At 40.6% G+C, this 18,368-nt stretch overlaps 1 protein-coding gene across 2 annotated transcripts; it reads left to right on the top strand.

The window, feature by feature from the left end:
• Positions 1–1,145: 1,145 nt before the first annotated feature.
• GATAe (endoderm-specific GATA factor) lies at positions 1,146–9,507 on the top strand. Of its 2 annotated transcripts, none has more exons than XM_015171702.3 (6): positions 1,146–1,638; positions 5,566–5,930; positions 5,998–6,943; positions 7,022–7,511; positions 8,214–8,565; positions 8,623–9,507. In XM_015171702.3, the coding sequence occupies exons 1-6, from the start codon at positions 1,591–1,593 to the stop codon at positions 8,717–8,719; spliced, it is 2,298 nt and encodes a 765-aa protein (XP_015027188.1). In that variant the 5' UTR covers positions 1,146–1,590; the 3' UTR covers positions 8,720–9,507. The 2 variants fall into 2 exon arrangements, with proteins under 2 accessions (XP_015027188.1, XP_002053368.1); XM_002053332.4 differs by having other exon boundaries at positions 1,147–1,638; positions 7,004–7,511.
• Positions 9,508–18,368: the final 8,861 nt, after the last annotated feature.

The raw sequence follows: 18,368 nt of genomic DNA on the forward strand, positions 1-18,368 counted from the left end.
CCAAAAACGCATCTCGCCAAATATTTGGTAGATGCCCATTGAGACTGAAGGTGAAATTTCACGCTCAACTTCTATATGAAAATGTCAACGGCTAAGAACTGGTAATTATGTATATATTTTAAAAAACTAGTTTAATTAATTGGCATTTTATAATTAAATGGCATATCAAATTGTAAAATTATTTCAGCCCATTTGGCAAGTGTCTCGGCTAGAAGCTTAGACACAATTTCAGCACACCTGATCCTCGGCCACGTGTGTTTATAATGCGTGCCAAAGCACGAGCTTAAGTATGTTTAAAAATAGTATCTGCTAGGATTGTTGTTGTCGTTAAATTTCATTAGTTTCAACACTTGAGACATTTATGAAGTGGAGCAAAGCTGCCCACCTACTCTTAGAGCCGGAGGGGGCCAGACCGTAAATAAATTTATGCCCGGGTCCGGACAGGTGTCTGAGTGCCAGGCCCATTGTGTAGCTAAATGTGTTGACTAACTTGGCGTACGGTTTATTAGTTTGCCAGAAAAGTGTTTTACGACTGCAATTAGAAAATGCGCCCAGCTAAATTGCACAATCGACAAATAGGTGGCCTGCAATAGAATCGAAATGGATGCCAAGGGGGGCGGTTGCGCTGGCTGGAGTTGAAACTGGAGCCGTGTCCATAAACTACATATGGGTCTGATCTGGTCTGGTCTGGGCTGGCTCTTAAATATTTGGTTGACGCTACGGAATGTTTCTGAGCACGCATGCGCAATTTGTATCTATGAGATACTTATCGCTGGCAACAGTAACATTCGTCGACGTTGCCGTTGCTGCCTGTTGTTGTTTGCTATTCACACAAACACAAACACAAACACTAACACACACACACACACACACACACACACACCTGCACACACACACATAGTCATATACACCTTATCGCTGGCGATAAGATAAGCAATACCAGAGCACTAATACAACGACAGTTAAAAGAGCGCTGCAAGAGTGTAGAAATAAATCATAACTCACACACACACACACACACACGCACACACTATATGCTATATATGCTATATACTTCTAAATGAAGCGCTGCAAACTGCGTCTGTGTGCGTTTTATAATTGGGCACTGAGGTAAAGGTGCTAAGCGCGGCAGGCACCGCAATGCGTTGCGTCCACATCGACGTCGACATCGGTGTTGGTATCGGTGTTGTCGTCGCCATCAGCCCGGGCCCGAGTTGGTCTCGAAAAAATAGCACTTATTATTATTATTAAATGCCGCGCGGGAAACAACGAAAACGGTCTACGGATGCCAAAAGCCTTCCCTACCAATTTTGCCCACACAACTTGCGCACAATTTTCATCGAACTGAATTGAATTTTACCACTTTGGAAAAATAACAAAAACAGAAAGCATTTTCCAAAGCGCGCGCTTTTCTAACTGCGGCGATAAACAGCGTGTTTCCGAAGCATACAACAAAACAAAAAACAAAAAAAAAAAAAACATTTACCAGTGTTTGTGATAATTTTTAAAAACAAAAAAATCAAGTGATAAAAACCGCAACTTAGATAAAACTAAACAACAATAGTCGAGAGCCAAATCAACGAACGCTTGATGGTTTGCAAAAGTGTTGATATAGTCGATATCAAGATGCAGCTGAAGGTTCGTATGGATGCGACAATTAAATATAATAATATAATAAGCAAGTGCTTAAAAGTCAGTAAATATATATATATATATACATATATATATATATATATTAGCTAATGTAAGCATTTTGTTTGCCCGAATTGAATTCATGAAGTTTTTAATGGTCAATTAAAAATGAATGTATCTTGATATTGTGTACTCCGAAATATCTTATATATCTTTATAGGCTATTTAGTTTCAGTTTTTAAATCAACGGGTTTTCCAAGACTGAAATCTAATTATCTAGCATAAAATTAACGAAAAAACCAAGTTCCATTTTAAATCAATTCATCTTTAACTTAAAGATACTCTAACGAGACTGTGTGAGCATCTAAAGATCTCAGTGGTTTCTCACGCCGGTTCATTAAGTTGACAATCTACAGATGAGCGACAATAAACTTTTTATGGCATTGTCGTAAATGTTCTCAATTGTGAAAATAAAAGTTAATGAGCTGAGAATATTTGCTAAGTTGGAGCACAATTTATATAAAAGGGAAAAGTGTCTTGAAATATTTCATAAATATTAATAAGAAATCGTTTCTGCAAATTGAATTCTATTCGATTTCAACCATTTTGTTCGGATAAAAACGGCAGCTAACAGATTTTTCGTTTTTATTCTTTTGGAGGGACAGACAGAGACAATTGTCGCTGAGATAAGACAAATTGATTTATAATGAATGACTCATCGAGCCGCTTGCACGCAGTTCCACAAATGCGACATTTTTGTTCTTCGAAATAAATGCATTTGAAAAAAAAAAACTCAAATGTGGAAAGATGTTTTATCTTTATGAGGCCAAAGCGAAATTGTGGCAGTGGCGTTAAAATACCTTCAAATAAAAACACGCACACATAGACCAGGAGAGATCCTTCGGGTCCTTTGGCAGCGAGTCCGGCACACAGCACGCGCAGTTCTTTCATTCATGAAAAAAGGTCAATTCTTTCGTGTGTTTTATTTTTGTATTTTTTTGTGCCCAAAGTAATGTGAAATTTATGTCAATCTTATCGCCTCGCCACGCAAGGGATGAGCCAGCCAGCCCATCAGATGTGGAAGTGAAATGCGTTATGAATGAAATTCAATTGCCAACCCTTAGTGCCTCAGGGGGGGTTGCCTCTAATCTGCAGCGGAAGTGCGCAGCGCGAACCAATCGCAATCGAGGACCAGTTAACAGTTGGTCAATGGCGGCATCGGCGGCGGCTGCAATTGATTGCGATAGTCCACGGGGCCGGGTTAGATACTCAGTCTCAGATAGTTTTATTAGACACGCGTCGCCAGTTGACAGTTGCCAGTTGCCAGTTGCCAGTTGCCAGTTGACGTTGAGCTCTGATAAGCTCAAGGGTCAAAGCGGCTTGGGCCATTTAGTTGATGGCACTTTAATGGAGTTGTAAATGCAGCTGCCAGCGGGCATCTTATCGGCCCTACCATATATATAAATAGTTATATACACTTTTTTTTATTAGAAAAACTCATTGCAAAGGGGCTCTTAATTAATTTGGGTAGCTGGCAAATCTAATCGTAGCGCTTCATCTTGCCTTTTGCTACGCCCCACTTCAGTCCAGCGCCAACGAAAGCGAAGAGAGCTACGATTATGCATAAAGCCAATATCTCTTGTTTATAAAGATAAAAAATAAAAAAAAGAGCATTGTAGGTGTGACTGCACAGATTTCATTCATAAATGCGTATCCGCACCCATGACAAACTGTGGACTAAAGCCAAGCAAATACTCGCAACTCACATACCGCTGACATGTAGACAAGGCCTGCGGCTAAACTTATGCACTGTAATATTTGTTTCTTGCTTGGCTTTTATCTGTTCCGTGTCTATCGATGACGTAGCCAATCGATCCAAAGGGCAAATATGACCTCCCGGCTCCACAGCAGCGATCCGCCCAGCAGCAGCAGCAGTAGCAACAGCTGATTGTGTATGCTGATAGCAGTCAACGGATAAGATATTGTCGTTTGGCGGCAGTATCTTAACTAAACTTTCTGTTTCATATGCACACATATTGTTCTACATGGACACAAACATTGACACACGTGCATATAGCATATCGTGAACGGGTATCATATCATACAATACATCCTAGATTATAAGCAATCACGTTTGCATTTTATTATTATCTCTGAGCAAGATTCATTGAACTTTGCATTTCGTGTTGCTCCAACTACTTGTTTAAATATATTTATAAACAACTTTTAGCAATTTATAGTTGCGCTGGCTAAAATCAAAATTCTGAAAGAATAAATGTATGTATTTTATTCCCTTATGGGTGTAGAGGGTAGAGGGTATGGAAATACATTTTAGCTGGAGCGATGACAAATGTCTATTTAATATTTAAATTTGGGTACTAATAATTATTCATTTTAATAAGTTGACACTGAGACTTTGATACCTGCGCACTTTTTACGATCTTCTATGAATCATATTCTACACGATTTAATTCTACTTAAATCGATCGAATGTCAAGTAAAACAGAATTTAACGTGAAGTGAAGAAATTCCTAAAGAATTCGTCGAAAAATGTTTCCTGCACGCACCGAATATTTGATTCAATAACCGAAATCTCAAAGAAGAAACAAACATACTGACATACGCTCAAACACACAGGTTCATATTAAAAGTAAAGCGAATCATGACGTACTCTAAGTATCATAGTAGGGCGATATTTAAATAGATATTTTTTACTACTTGGTATGCAATGAGTATCTGAGATGATACAATCCGAACCAAAGTTTGTATCTCTAAGTCGACACGTATCCATCCCAATTATATTTTCCGATACTCCGATCGGCCAATAAGAACGAAACTAATTCAAGATTTATCCGCAGAGATTTAGAGTCAAATATTTTTACAAGCAGACCGCTCGACGTTGGCTCAATTGCTCAACGGCCAAACTTAGTATATATATGTGATTTATTTTTTCGAATACCATAATTATATATAAAAATATATTTTTGTCAAAAGGTATTTAGAAGAAGTAATACTATAGTCCTTCAATTAATGTTTAACAACAGCTCAAAGACGTGCATAATGAGCCTTTTTATTTGCTCACCAATTTTATGTGCAGGCAGCCTTGAATTTAATATTGCTTAGTGCTTGTCGTAGTTGGGACTTTCCCTGTGGTGGTGACATAAAAACGCACCTAAAAGCTTGAAGTTTTATGGAACTCGTTAAGAGTGAGGAGTAAAGCACAGTTAGGGCCGCGAGGCACCGTCATGAATCAGGTGACGCTGACGATCGCATATTGACACTTGTCTGCGCCACCCCCACCAAATGAGGTCATAAACCGCGCTGACGTACCAAAGCAACAAGTTTTTTCTTTTTATAGTTTTGTTGAAATACTTGGTTTTTTTTTTTAAACTGACGCGAAATTGTTAATTTTGATTTCCGGACAAGACCGAAAACGAAACTGAGTTCTGTGACTAAACAAAAAAAAAAAAAAAAAACAAGAAGTGAGCCACAGTTTGTTGCATTGTAATTGGGAAAAGTGAAAAATGTGTGCGCCGTGTGGTGTGTGGTGTGTGGAGTGTGGAGTGTGGTGTGCGTTGGCACAACATCGATGAGGAGGCAGACAGCAAACAGAGAGGTTCAGGCGCAGGCCGCAAGAGTGCAAGTCGGGCCAGAACGGCACTCGCATTTTGTGTTTTATGATTTGTAGGCGACAAATTGAGCTGCGAGCTGCGAGCTGTGAGCTGGGCGGCACCTTTGAACATTGCCGTTGCCGGCTGTGAGTCTCAGTCTGGGGGTATTGGGTTTTTGTTTTTGCGCTTGTTGACACTGTGTGGCGGAAATAGAGGCGGCCGGCCAAGTTCGCATTGTGTGGCCGGAACTGGAGTCACACTTTTGACAACAAGCTGTCAACAATATGTTATCCATTCATCATTTGTGCCTTGGACATTGCAGATGGAAGCGCAGACGACGCCGCAGCAACAGCAACAGCAGCAACAGCAACAGCAACAGCAACAGCAGCAACAACAGCAACAGCAACAACTGCAGCAACAGCAACAGGTGCTTAGCAAACAGCAGCTGCAATTGCTGGATAAAATCAAAATTGAGACAAGCAACGGCAACGATCCACAGGCCAACAGCGTGCTGGAGGAGCAACAGGATCAACAGCAGCCGCCCCCAACAGTTGGCGTTCTGGTGCAGACAAACAGCCAGCCAAGCGATTCCGAAGAGCAGCAGCAGCAGCAGCAACAGCAGCAGACACAGTATGTCGTAGTGCCACGCACCCAACAGCGACGCATTCTCACCACAGCGGGCACACTGTAAGTAGACTCGCAACAAACTTCTAACATACCCTGTAAAACCTGTGTAATTCATGTCCCACCGCAGCGAGACACGGGACGGGGAACACAGCACCAACAACAGCAGCGCCAGCTCCAATTCAGCGCCCGAGACCCACATTGAGTATCAGCGCGGCACGCATCACTCACCCCACTACATTCAGATGGCGCCGCGGACTGCAGTTGAGGTGGCCGAACAGGTGGCCAATGCGCCACCCGGCACGCTTTATGCCTACCCCTCGGGCCAACTTATTTGCAGCAGCGATGATGGCACGCCCATTAAAATAGAGAACATCGACAAAAGCGATGTCCCAGGAGATGCGCAAGCTCAGCACCTGCAACAGCAACAGCAACAGCAGCACGCACACCAACAGCAGCAGCAACAACAACAACAGCAATGCCCCACCCCCAATGGCGGACCTTATGGCGATGCCATTGTGGTCAGCAGCGAGGCTGCACTGCAGCATCATCACCAGCAGCAGCAGCAGCAGCAGCAGCAGCAGCAGCAACAACATCAGCATCACCAGCAGCAGCAACAGCAACAACATCAACAAGCAGCAGTTGCTGCCGCAGCAGCAGCAGCAGCCGCCGCTGCTCACACCCATGTGCGCTATGTGACAGAGGATGGACGCTTTACCACCGCCAGCGGAGATGCAGAGGCGCCCGGCGGCAATCTGTACTATGATGCATCCGTAGTGGATGCCAGCGTGCATCCCAACGAGTCCAAGACATATGCGGACCTGGGCAATGCGTATGCCTTTCCGCCCAACTCAACCTTCAGCAGTAATAGCTATGCGGCGGCCACGCTGCAGCAAGGCAACACCATTTACAGTGTGCCAGGAACAGCGCAGTTTATAACCAAATCCGATCCAAATTTGAATCCATTGAGGCAAACGGCGGGACCATATCAAACGATATCCTTCTTGGACGGCACCAATGCCACTGATGCGGGCTTGTGGACCACCGCCGGCGGCGAATATCAGAATGTGTCCTTTGTAAGTATAGCACCTAGCAGTACGCACCAATTGTAGCTTAACGCCCTGGCCAACCTGCAGTCGAACTATCCTACGCAGGTAATTGATGACTATTCCACCGGCAACATGCCCGCCGCTCACTGGCCGCCAGCTGGCAGCATCAGCAGCTATGATCCCAGCCTGACAGCGTCCAATGCCACGTCGCCCTCCACACACGGATTGCAGGAGCTTAAGTGCGAGACCTGCCAGACACCGTTTGTGCGCAAGGGCACGGACTGGCCCAACTGTCCAAACTGCACCAGCTATGTACGCGGGCAGGCAGGTCGGCATGTTCCACAGCGCCAGAAGCCGAAGGCAGCCGCTGCGCCCAACAATCGCCGCAGTGGGGTTATCTGCGCCAACTGCCACACCAACTCCACGACGCTCTGGCGGCGGAACAACGAGGGCAATCCCGTCTGCAATGCCTGCGGCCTGTACTTTAAGCTGCACAACATGAATCGCCCGCTCTCCATGAAGAAGGACGGCATACAGAAGCGCAAACGCAAGCCAAAGAACAATGGAGGACCTCTACCCCATCGAGCACTTCCAAGTGAGTAATCTGATCTGCCCGACTAGAAAATATTCTGTCTTAGGCATTGAACTGTCTGCAAACTGACATTCAAATATTTTGGTATAGCATAGCCTACACCCCAAATTATAGTATCTAGATATTCTAGCCAAGGATATAAACATATATTATGGGGCCCCATCTTTCACATTTTTATTCTAATATATCAATGGGTACTAATTCAAAATGGTTAACATTTATATATACTATAAGAGATCTGTAGCTGAATTTTTAAGGAGGTTTTCAGCGTTTTTGGTTTCACTATTTTCCTGAAAGTGCCACAATACATTTATAGCCTATCTCATTCTAGAAATTAATTTAAGTGCCATAAGTTCAAGGCAGACGGAAATTATACATATGATGAAACAAATAAATAGAAAGCAGAGAAAAGAAAGGCCAATGGATACGATTACAGAGTGGGCGAGGGGAAGTAAATTAGTGTGAGCTAAAAAAAAAAAATGATTAGATTTCAATCACAACGGAAAATAATTAACACTTTCTGTAAATCTTATCTGAATTTATGAGAAAATATATATTAAATTAATTTTATTTAAATACAAATATAATTTGAAATAATCTTACATTATCACGAATTACATGACTTAATGTTCTTATATGAACATATACTACATATTGATTATTGACGCAAAATTAAATGTCTAATTTTTTTGTTGCACTTTTCAGGCATGTCACAGGGTGTTAATTTGATGGTAAACAGTAGCCAGCTGTATCCGTCACAGGTTACAGTGGGATTGCTGAATAGCCAACAGAATACAAGTCCCGAGCTGCACGATATGTCCACAACAGGCCCCGCCACCGGATCACGTGTGGTGGCCATTGCGTTAAATCCCACAGCACCAACTTCCGATGGCACATTGAACATGTCACGTCATCATGTGACTAGCGAGAGCCACTCGGCCTACAGCCAGCAGCAACAACAACAGCAACAGCAACAGCAGCAGCAGCAGCCTCCGGATCAGAGTCAATCGCCTCATCTGCCAAATTCGACCACATTGAACCGCCAGATTGCACAGTCGTAAGTAAATTTAATGCAAGCCAAATTTGATTTTTAAATGATATATTTCCTTTACAGTGTTCCGCCAATCGAAAGTGGGCGCAGTTCTAACAGCGAGCTGACTCCAAGCGTCATAACACGCACAGGTCTGCCTGAACGATCTTCGAATAACTAAACTACATACTATTTAAACTATAGTTAACTTCACCAAAATGTTACGATTGATAAATTATTTGTATAAGCTTAGATAGGTCGAAAATATCCCAGTTAGAAAATATTCGTAAATAGACCAAGCTCTGCTTCTGTTTGAGGCCAATTTGGAACTAGCTACGGTACCTAATTTGAAAAGAATTTGTTAAAATTCTGTTGTAGCACACTTATTGAATGTTAAAAGAATTAGTTCCAGTTCGTTGCTTTAAGTTTTTGAATGTGTTGCGTAACTCTTCTATGTCCTATGTCCTATGAAAATATTTTATGTATTACTGAATGAATGAAGCTTTTGAATGCAGCGAGTCAGTAAATTTAATTTAACTAGAGGCAAACAATTTTCATTTTAACAGGAGTTTTTTTTCGTTTCAAGCATTTTTTTTGTTAAATTATAAAAAAAAAAAACGGAAAGCTTTAAAAACCTAAAGCAAAATATATATATTAAATTAAACAGAAAGTTGTTTTTCCCTAAATAGTTCTATAATTGACTTCGCAAAACGGAACTTGTAAATTTAAATATTTCTGAGCCAAATTATTTTGCCATTTAGAAGGCAGCTAGTTCTTTGTCTTCCTCTTACCCTTAGTCAACTACATGCTACAAATTATTCCAAATGATTTGGGTTCCATACATAGGGTCTATTATGTGCCAACTATGAGTAGACTATATATTTCTTATAAATAGATGTGTGTATCTTTTAGAGTTAAGCTAGTATACTTAAGATCATTTTAAAAAAAAAATAAATAAGTTGTAAACGCACGACACTTAAGACTTTTGATGACTCCACCAAGAGCTGGCTGTGCGGCGGACGTGGAGTCGTCCGCATTGTCACCTGGCGGCCCAAGCCTGTTATATTTCATTGTCAACAATTTGGCAGCAAACCAAATTGATCCAAATTAATTTTAATGACCTCCACGGACCACAGCGCAGGGTAGACCATAAAATCTTAACAAGTAAGTGAAAAGGCGACGGCCCCAAAGAAAGCCCAGCAATGTGCTCCAGCTTAGGGCTGGGGCTCGGGCTCCGGCTCGGTCACGGGCTCGATCTCGGGCTTGGCCTCGGCCTCGGCCTCGGGCTCATCGGCTCAGCCGGGCCAGTGTCTAAATAGCGATTTGGTGTCATCGCTTAAAAGCCTGTCCGACGCACAACGCCGCCGCGGAGTAACGCCACCGCCAAGTGGCGCTGCCTTTGAAGTGTCGTCGATGGTATGGCAAAAATGCCGATTGGGACCTAAAGCAGAAGGAGAAGCGGGCGCAAGCTTGGTATAATATTAACGCCTTGATGTGAACATGGACCGTGGACTGGCCTTAGTTGCAGTTCCAGTTCCAGTCGTTGCCTTTGTCTGATTTTCTTTGGCCTGAGGCATCTTCGTTGCCGTCTCCTTTCCTCTTCATATATATTTTTTTTTTAATTTTTTTTTTTTTTTTTTTTTGGCGTACGCTCGATCAATTAGGCAAACTTGTTTTACGACCGCTTTTATTAGCGTTCGCTGGCCGGCGCTCCAAGTATCTTAAGTCCCGACTCTCGCCGCCGCGGCATACCATCTGCTGGCTGAAGGAGGGGGTTGCGGCTGGGTGCGAATGCGAGTGCTTGAATGAGTAATGAGACGCTCGAAACCGCAACCAGCAGTAGCGGCAGCTTTGGAATGTGTTTGCACAAATTATGCGCTCCGTAGGGTTGTGCAAGTGCATGTGGCTGGATTTTGGTGGACAAGGCAGTAGAAACTATTTGTTGCCACTGAGTGGGAGTTGCGAAACATTTTGCCAAACAGTCAAAGGGGCTTCTATCTGCTTTCCCGTCTAAGTTTATCTCTGATGTAACCATGATAAAAATAAACACACGAAATACAGCCTAATGCTGTTGTTGTGTTTAAGCCAGCGAAAACAAATCAAACTGACTTGGCGCAATCAGATGCGGCAGCTGGACTGCTAGCAGACAAGTATCTGACTCAAATGAGCAATATCAGGTTTTTCCTTCCGAAATACAATATATGCATATATGTGGATGTGCAATATCTTGATTGAATTTGCTTATAAATTTAACCGCATTCGGTTAAATTTAGTTAGGTAGTAAAAGTAAATGAAAAATGTAACCACTTTTAAAGCATTGTGAGATTATGAATTATAATTGTATAATATTATTTAAGCTATTTTCTCCATTCATGAAATCAAGTAAAACCATCTCAATTAAAAACCAACATCCCAGCTCTTATGGCCAGCATCAGGAATTGGTATTGTACTTAAAAGATGGGTTAAGAATAATATGCAATATTATTTAAGATATTTTATCCATTTAAATATTATAGAAAATATAAGTAAAAAGCAACTCTCAGCTCTTACAGCTTTTGTGGCTACGTAGTTCACGAATTTTGTTATATATGCCGACATTTAAAGAAATAATTCCAATATGTCTATAACTAAAAAATATTTGGTAAATTTTCAAGAGTTAACTTCCTAAAGTATACAAAGCCTTAAAGAAGAAAATATTTCATTATGATTCTTATAACTATTGTAGTAATAATAATAATAATTATTTTTATATAATAATATAATATATAATAATATTACTATTACTATTACTATTACTATTACTATTACTATTACTATTACTATTACTATAACTATTACTATTACTATTACTATTACTATTACTATTACTATTACTATTACTATTACTATTACTATTACTATTACTATTACTATTACTATTACTATTACTATTACTATTACTATTACTATTACTATTACTATTACTATTACTATTACTATTACTATTACTATTACTATTACTATTACTATTACTATTACTATTACTATTACTATTACTATTACTATTACTATTACTATTACTATTACTATTACTATTACTATTACTATACTATTACTATTACTATTACTATTACTATTACTATTACTATTACTATTACTATTACTATTACTATTACTATTACTATTACTATTACTATTACTATTACTATTACTATTACTATTACTATTACTATTACTATTACTATTACTATTACTATTACTATTACTATTAATATTACTATACTATTACTATTACTATTACTATTACTATTACTATTACTATTACTATTACTATTACTATTACTATTACTATTACTATTACTATTACTATTACTATTACTATTACTATTACTATTACTATTACTATTACTATTACTATTACTATTACTATTACTATTACTATTACTATTTTTATTATTATTATTATCATTATTATTATTATTATTATTATTATTTTTAACTATATTTGGATTTGGCTGTAAACATTTGCAAGGGTCTTAAATTAAGGCCGCACCTGTTTAGTTGGATCAATTCTCTAGCCGCTCTGAGCCGTTCTGCTGCAACAAATGAAAACATTAGCGAGCCGTGGTAATGCGGCTACTTGATGGCTGGCAGAGGCAACAGCCAGTGAACCTGTTCCATTTCTTGGCCAATTGCGATTCTAGAACGGCAAAAACGACCAAGCCGACCATAAAATAATAATTCAATGTGACAGGCGACAAGATACGACAGCGGGCGCCATTTTTCACACACCCTCCCCCCACACAACACTCCGTCACGAACCCAGCCGCACGGTTGTCAGATGCCGAGCACATTGCGCACTTGTGCCTGGTGACACTATCGCACAAAATTATGACAGACTTACAACTGTTAGAGAGAGAGCAAGAGGGGCTATAGGGAGATAGACACAGCAAGAGAGAGAGAGAGAGACAGAGAGGGGGGACTTGGCGCTAATCTCTGTGGCTGTGCATGCATTTGAATTTCTATTAAGCTAATAGCACTGCATTCAAGTGTTTGCACATGTGCGCACACAATTTAATAAGAATAATAATAATAAATAGTAGATGCGTTTGTTTATTGTTTAGATAGACATGGGCGAGATACCTGCTCAGGGTATGCCCCGATAAAGGCCAACATAAAGTGTCCAAGCTGTCCGGCTGGGCTGCATTTAATTAGCCAGTGAAACATGTCAGCCATGTGTTTGACCACCAACCAAGTCGGCCTTTTGAACCCGCCACGAACCAAGCGGGCTTCCAGGCGCCACTTAGGCAACTTCAAAGCGTCCGAGCCGCTTCAAGAGAGCTTAGCCCGTTCGAGGTGGTTGGTTGGTTGGTAGTCGTATGTGCTGGCCGAAATGCATCCCGACTGCATCCCAGTTGCCATCATCGTTGCTCGGCATTACAAATCGACAAACGACACGAAAATGCGCTTTAACAACGCGCAGTTAAAATAGATAAAAGAAGATAGCCAGACGCCGCCGCCAACGAGCAAAGGTTTTCCAGTTCTGAGAGGTGGAAAGAGACAGCGAATCTTCCGTAAAGCTGCAGCTCAAAAGTTAAATTAAAGTCAAATCTATAGCCAAAAGATTTCTCAAAGCTCAATTTATAGCAACAATTTACAGCAGTTAAGACCTCGCAGAATGCGAGGAACGAACAAATTTGACTCTTCAAGAAAAAATGTTTGATGCGCTTGAATCTTTGTACGTTTATATTACATTTACATAACAACCAATTTATGTAACAATCTTATATAGTAGACTTATTAGAGAAATTGATGAATTATTTATTGTCCTATGAGAGAATATTTTATTGATATTGAAATTGCTTAATTGCTGAATTGCTTAAGGCACGTTTCCTGGTTATATGCACACATGAACATTCAACTGCTTTCAAAAATTATTATTCCTTTTTTTTTAAACAAATAATATATCTGAATTGCTAATCAACCTTATGTTCCATTGGTACTTTTGATATGAACAGCATAAGTACATGCCTTTAAAAGAATTTAACAATGGTTTAAATATTATAATCAACATCATTATTATTGTGACCATATTTAGTTACAAACTATCAGCATACCCTTTAAATAGCATTAACTGACATTTTCCAGTTAAGATAAAATACACATTAAAAGTGTAGATCGTACGTTAAAGCCTATTTTATAAGCATGTAACAACTGTAGGTTACATAAAAGCTTTAATATAAAAATAAGTATTAGCACAACTTTCAATACGCGCAGATGACGTCACAAAAGCCAAGTCAACTGCAAGACACACACACGCAATCGTACGAGTTCTAGGAAAAAATATCGAAATTCCAAGAATTCACACGAAATACAAAATGAGATTGCCTCGAGCGAGCGAGCGACGGTCAACCAAGCGGGCGAGCGAGCGAGGGAGCTGGAACGATGCGGCAAGGTATTCCCTTGTCTCTGGTGCTTATCACAACTCACGCGCGTCTCGTTCCATTTCGAACCCAAAATCACATTATCTCCGTTGCCCAATACCAATGGCAACGGCGACTCAACTAATGGATACTCTGCGGCGTAAAGCATATCACAGATGATGATGATGGGCTCTTTGGGCAACAACGAACGAGAAGCAGACGCCGCCGACGCGGCCGCTGCCGCCGTTGCCATGGCCGTAGAGGAAGATTGAAGATGCGGCGCTTATCGAAACAGAAACACAAGACAAGAGACAAACGGCAAAGAAGACGAACCCGAAAAGAGTTCAGCTGGCTGCGCAGGATAGCACTCGGTCTATACTGGAACTCTGGATCTGGAGTCACCGAGTCACCAGCTCACCAGCACTCTGCGCATATTTCTGTGTCTCTGCTTATCGTCGGCGCTGCGGACTTTTTGTTTTATTTCTTTTTTTTTTGGTTTTCGTTTTTTTGTACACGTTTGCATCTTGAAATGCACATGGGCAAAATGATCGGAGCTGTGACGGCGCTGAGAAAGGGTTCCACTTCCACCTCAGAAATGTGGCGCCAAAGGAAGCGTTGAAAATGGTACTTGATATTGATCGCGATGTCCGTGTGTGTGTATCTCTACATCTGTGCGAGTGTGCGTGCGTGCGTGTGTGTGTGAGGTTCTGTAATTTAGACGGCGCCTCGATCCTTGTTTCACACTAATGCACTTGCAGCTTTTAAATGTCACCACAACTCGTGCGGGGGGCTGAGGTTAAGTGCAGACGAGGGGCAACGTATCGGATCGGACGGCTCCACTGGTTGCTTGTCAGATATGGCCTCTAGGCCATTTGTGAGCTGCAAGTTTTATTTTGTTGCCTCCGATGGCAGAGCATGCAAGACGATTGTGTATTCAATTGGAATAATTAGCGGTATCAGTCAGGATTTGTTTATGTTGCCTGCCATGACAAATATCCAAACGGAATCCATTTAAAGCAGAACTCAATACTTGTTTTTTAAGAATGTTGTACGATTGTAAAGTTGTTAAATATTAAAAAAGAAAAAGGTTATATGCAATTGTGCGTTTCCGAACCGAATATATACTTATTATGGTTGCTTGAAATATGTACCTTGCCATACAGATCATCGTTAGTTTTGACAATGGCAGGCAATGGGAGTGTGGCAATTTGATATACAATATACTTTTGTTCTCTCTTTAAGACAAGTATTCTTTACTCAATTACGGAGTACGTGTTTTATTCATATATTATTCTAAGTCGTGCAGGTATCGCTCTACTTACACTTTGACTATAGTTTTCATACAATTTATAATGATTATAATTATTATTAACCGGTTTTATCCTTGTCTGCCCAAAATTGTTTTTCATTCTTGATTTTAGTATATTAAGCCCCACACCTCTATCCGGCTAAAGTGTTTATGTCGTCTGTGCTCATAAAAGTTTTGTTAGGAAGTGATTTTGCTGGTAAATTAATTGGTAAGAAAAGCATAATAATACGTAACTGAATGTTAAGTTTCTTTTTACTTTTATTTTATTCAGCATTTAAAAATATATACCCGTTCGCAAAAGGTATCTTTACACGCAGCCATTTATGTGAAAGCGGCTGTGTTTTAAGATCACATTGGAAGAACATTTGCACTATCATTGCTTTGAACCTATATCCTGAATGATGAATAGACCAGATCATAAATCATAACAAACCAAGATTGTGAACTTCTGCTTCATTAAAGAATACTTTAGCTTACGCTTAATCTAGATTTGAACTATATTTCTTGGGGAGTATATGGCCGTAAATTTTAAAGCCTTAGCAAGCTTAATCCATTGATTTGATTTACTCTCAATATACTTTTGCATCTAAGTAGTTTCGCATAGCTCATAATCATTTATTGCTGCCGAAAGAGCTTCGCCCATTAAATCGACCATTGATAAATGATTTCTGACCCCAACGCTGCAAAATTAACAACCACTATTTGTCAACAATAATTAAAGCAACAAAGTTGTTGGGTTAAGGCGCCATCTCGTTGATATCGTTACTTTGTACGGCACCCACTTCATGTTTCAGATAACTCGGCTCTTTTCATAAAGCACCACTAAAGTGCCTGGGCAATATATAGTGAGAGCAGCAGGAATGCTCGAAATCTATGACTTGGTTCCTCTTCAATTAAGTGCTAGAGTATCTTGTTGGTCTTTTCATTAGTTTATCGACAGCATAAATTTTTCAAATGCTGCCCGTTGTCTGGGCCGCGTCGACAAAGTTGTTAGACAAGTTACAGGCGGGACGGGCAGGTCGGGCAGGACTTGTCGACTTGTAATTAAAAGGTTTTCTGGGAAGTGGGCAAGTGGCGCCGCATTGGGCAACCTTTCGCAAAACCCTTAACGTGAGAAAATTCCATTGCAAATGATATACACAAAATGTCTTATCAAGCGTCAGCATACCTGAACAAAAAGTATTTGCGTATGCTTGAGATAGCGCCAAACAAAAAGCGTAAATGTCAAAATGCCAAAATTAATTGCAATGGCAGTGCCATGGATAAAGCCTAAAAAACTGTCATGCAGCTCTGGCCTATGGGTCAAGAAACGACAACCTCGGCGGACGGGCTGGATGGCAAGGGGAGAGGAAGAGAACCAGTCAGTGCCCAGCCCAGCATTGCCCATTTTTTTTTTTTTTATTTTACCATTTTTGTTTTTTTTTTTTGTTTGGGCGCCATAAAGGCGACTTGTTTGGCACCACAGGAGGCATGTTCGTAAAAAGCAAAGGCGTAGCCTTAACGATTTATAGAGAGGGTTTGCATAATGCACCCTTAACAAATTTATGCGAAGTTACTGTGACTTAGTGCATTAGGTTATACAAATAATCATAATTGGTTATCAAGGAACTTTATTTGTATTTGTATGTTTTTTTTGTAGTTTATAAAAATGAGTTTATTTTAAATATTAAAAAGGTTATTATTAGGCTTTATTAGCAAATTCAATGTTGTTTTTAAAGACGCAAATGTAATTTTAATTTGTAATTTTGTACACTCCTTATGTAAGAGGACCTTTTCCCATGTTTTAAAAGGCCCCTCTTAAGCGATACCTGCGCCATTCAATTGAGTTCTGTTTATGCTTGCCACGCTGGCCACCATTACAAATTCTACCACTTTTGGCTCTGTCGCTTCTGCCACCACTTGTGCCATGCCACACGCCCCTCTCTTAGTCCCACTCCCAGTGCCAGTGCCAATTCCAGTTCCAGTTACAGAGCCCGAGCCAGAGACAGGAGCTAACCACAAGTTTGGTAACACGAGCTCGCGGCATTTATCGCGCCTGGCAATCAAGCAGGACGCCGCGTCGTCCCTGTCCGGCCCTGGACCTGGCGCACGGACTTCGTCTGCTTGCCACACAAAAAACTTGTTTCGTGCGCTTCGTCCCGTTGCGAGTGCGGGGCAACCTTTTGGTACCCATTTTGAGGTGGAGTCATCCAACGCGACGCGCTCATTGGCCCGTCCAGAGTGGCTCAGCATATTTGTAAGTGTGTGTGGGGCACACTCGTACCCACATGTATGTGTGAATGTGAGTGTAATTGTATTGGTAAGAAACATTGCTGTCCGTCTGCGTTTCATTAAAGTTTCGCATAAATTTTGTTGCATGTCTGCGGCAGTTTATGGCCGGCCACGTATCGCACACGCATTTCGAGTCCATTTCATTTGGAACTTGTTAGTTTTTCCTATATATAGTTTTCCCATAAAAATTATATATGTACAGTCGGGCCTGCGCCTACGACCGAGCTGCTTTTCAAACAGGTAGCCGCTTTTTCGTGCCGTGTGGCGTTTGTCTCTGTTATGAGGCAGTTTTCTGGACATCTTGTTTCTTTTGTATTTACTTCGTTTTCAGCCACATTTGTCGCCTCTCGCATTTCGCTGCGCCTATAAATAATTGGGGCTTATCGCCACTGAGTTTCTTTGCATTTAATAAATTTAATTTGTGGTAATTGAACTTGTTGTGGACACTGTCAACGGTGCCCAGTGCTTGTGTTTTATCGCTGCGACACGCATTTATCAATCTGTTGTATATAAAATTCTTAACTTAATTGCACATTTTTCAGGCAAAAAAAAGCTATTCATTAAGCAGGAAGCATAATTTTTTTTTGCTGCCAGGCTGGACAAATGTTTCTAGCTATGGTTTTGCTTATTAACTAGATGTGGGATTACACATGAATATATCAAAATGTATCAAAAGATAACACATTTTTGTAAAACGTCAAAACGAACTAAAGTATATTTAACCAGTAAGAGGTTCAGTAGGGTGCTCCCGACTAGGGGGGGGTTTGGTGACTCTAGCTCTCATTATTTACCAAAAAAAAAAACAGGATATCAATATCTATTATTATTGATTGCTAGGAAACGGAGTA

The sequence above is a fragment of the Drosophila virilis genome, chromosome 2, assembly GCF_030788295.1.
Source record: "Drosophila virilis strain 15010-1051.87 chromosome 2, Dvir_AGI_RSII-ME, whole genome shotgun sequence".
In the NCBI taxonomy this organism is placed as follows: Eukaryota; Metazoa; Arthropoda; class Insecta; order Diptera; family Drosophilidae; genus Drosophila; species Drosophila virilis.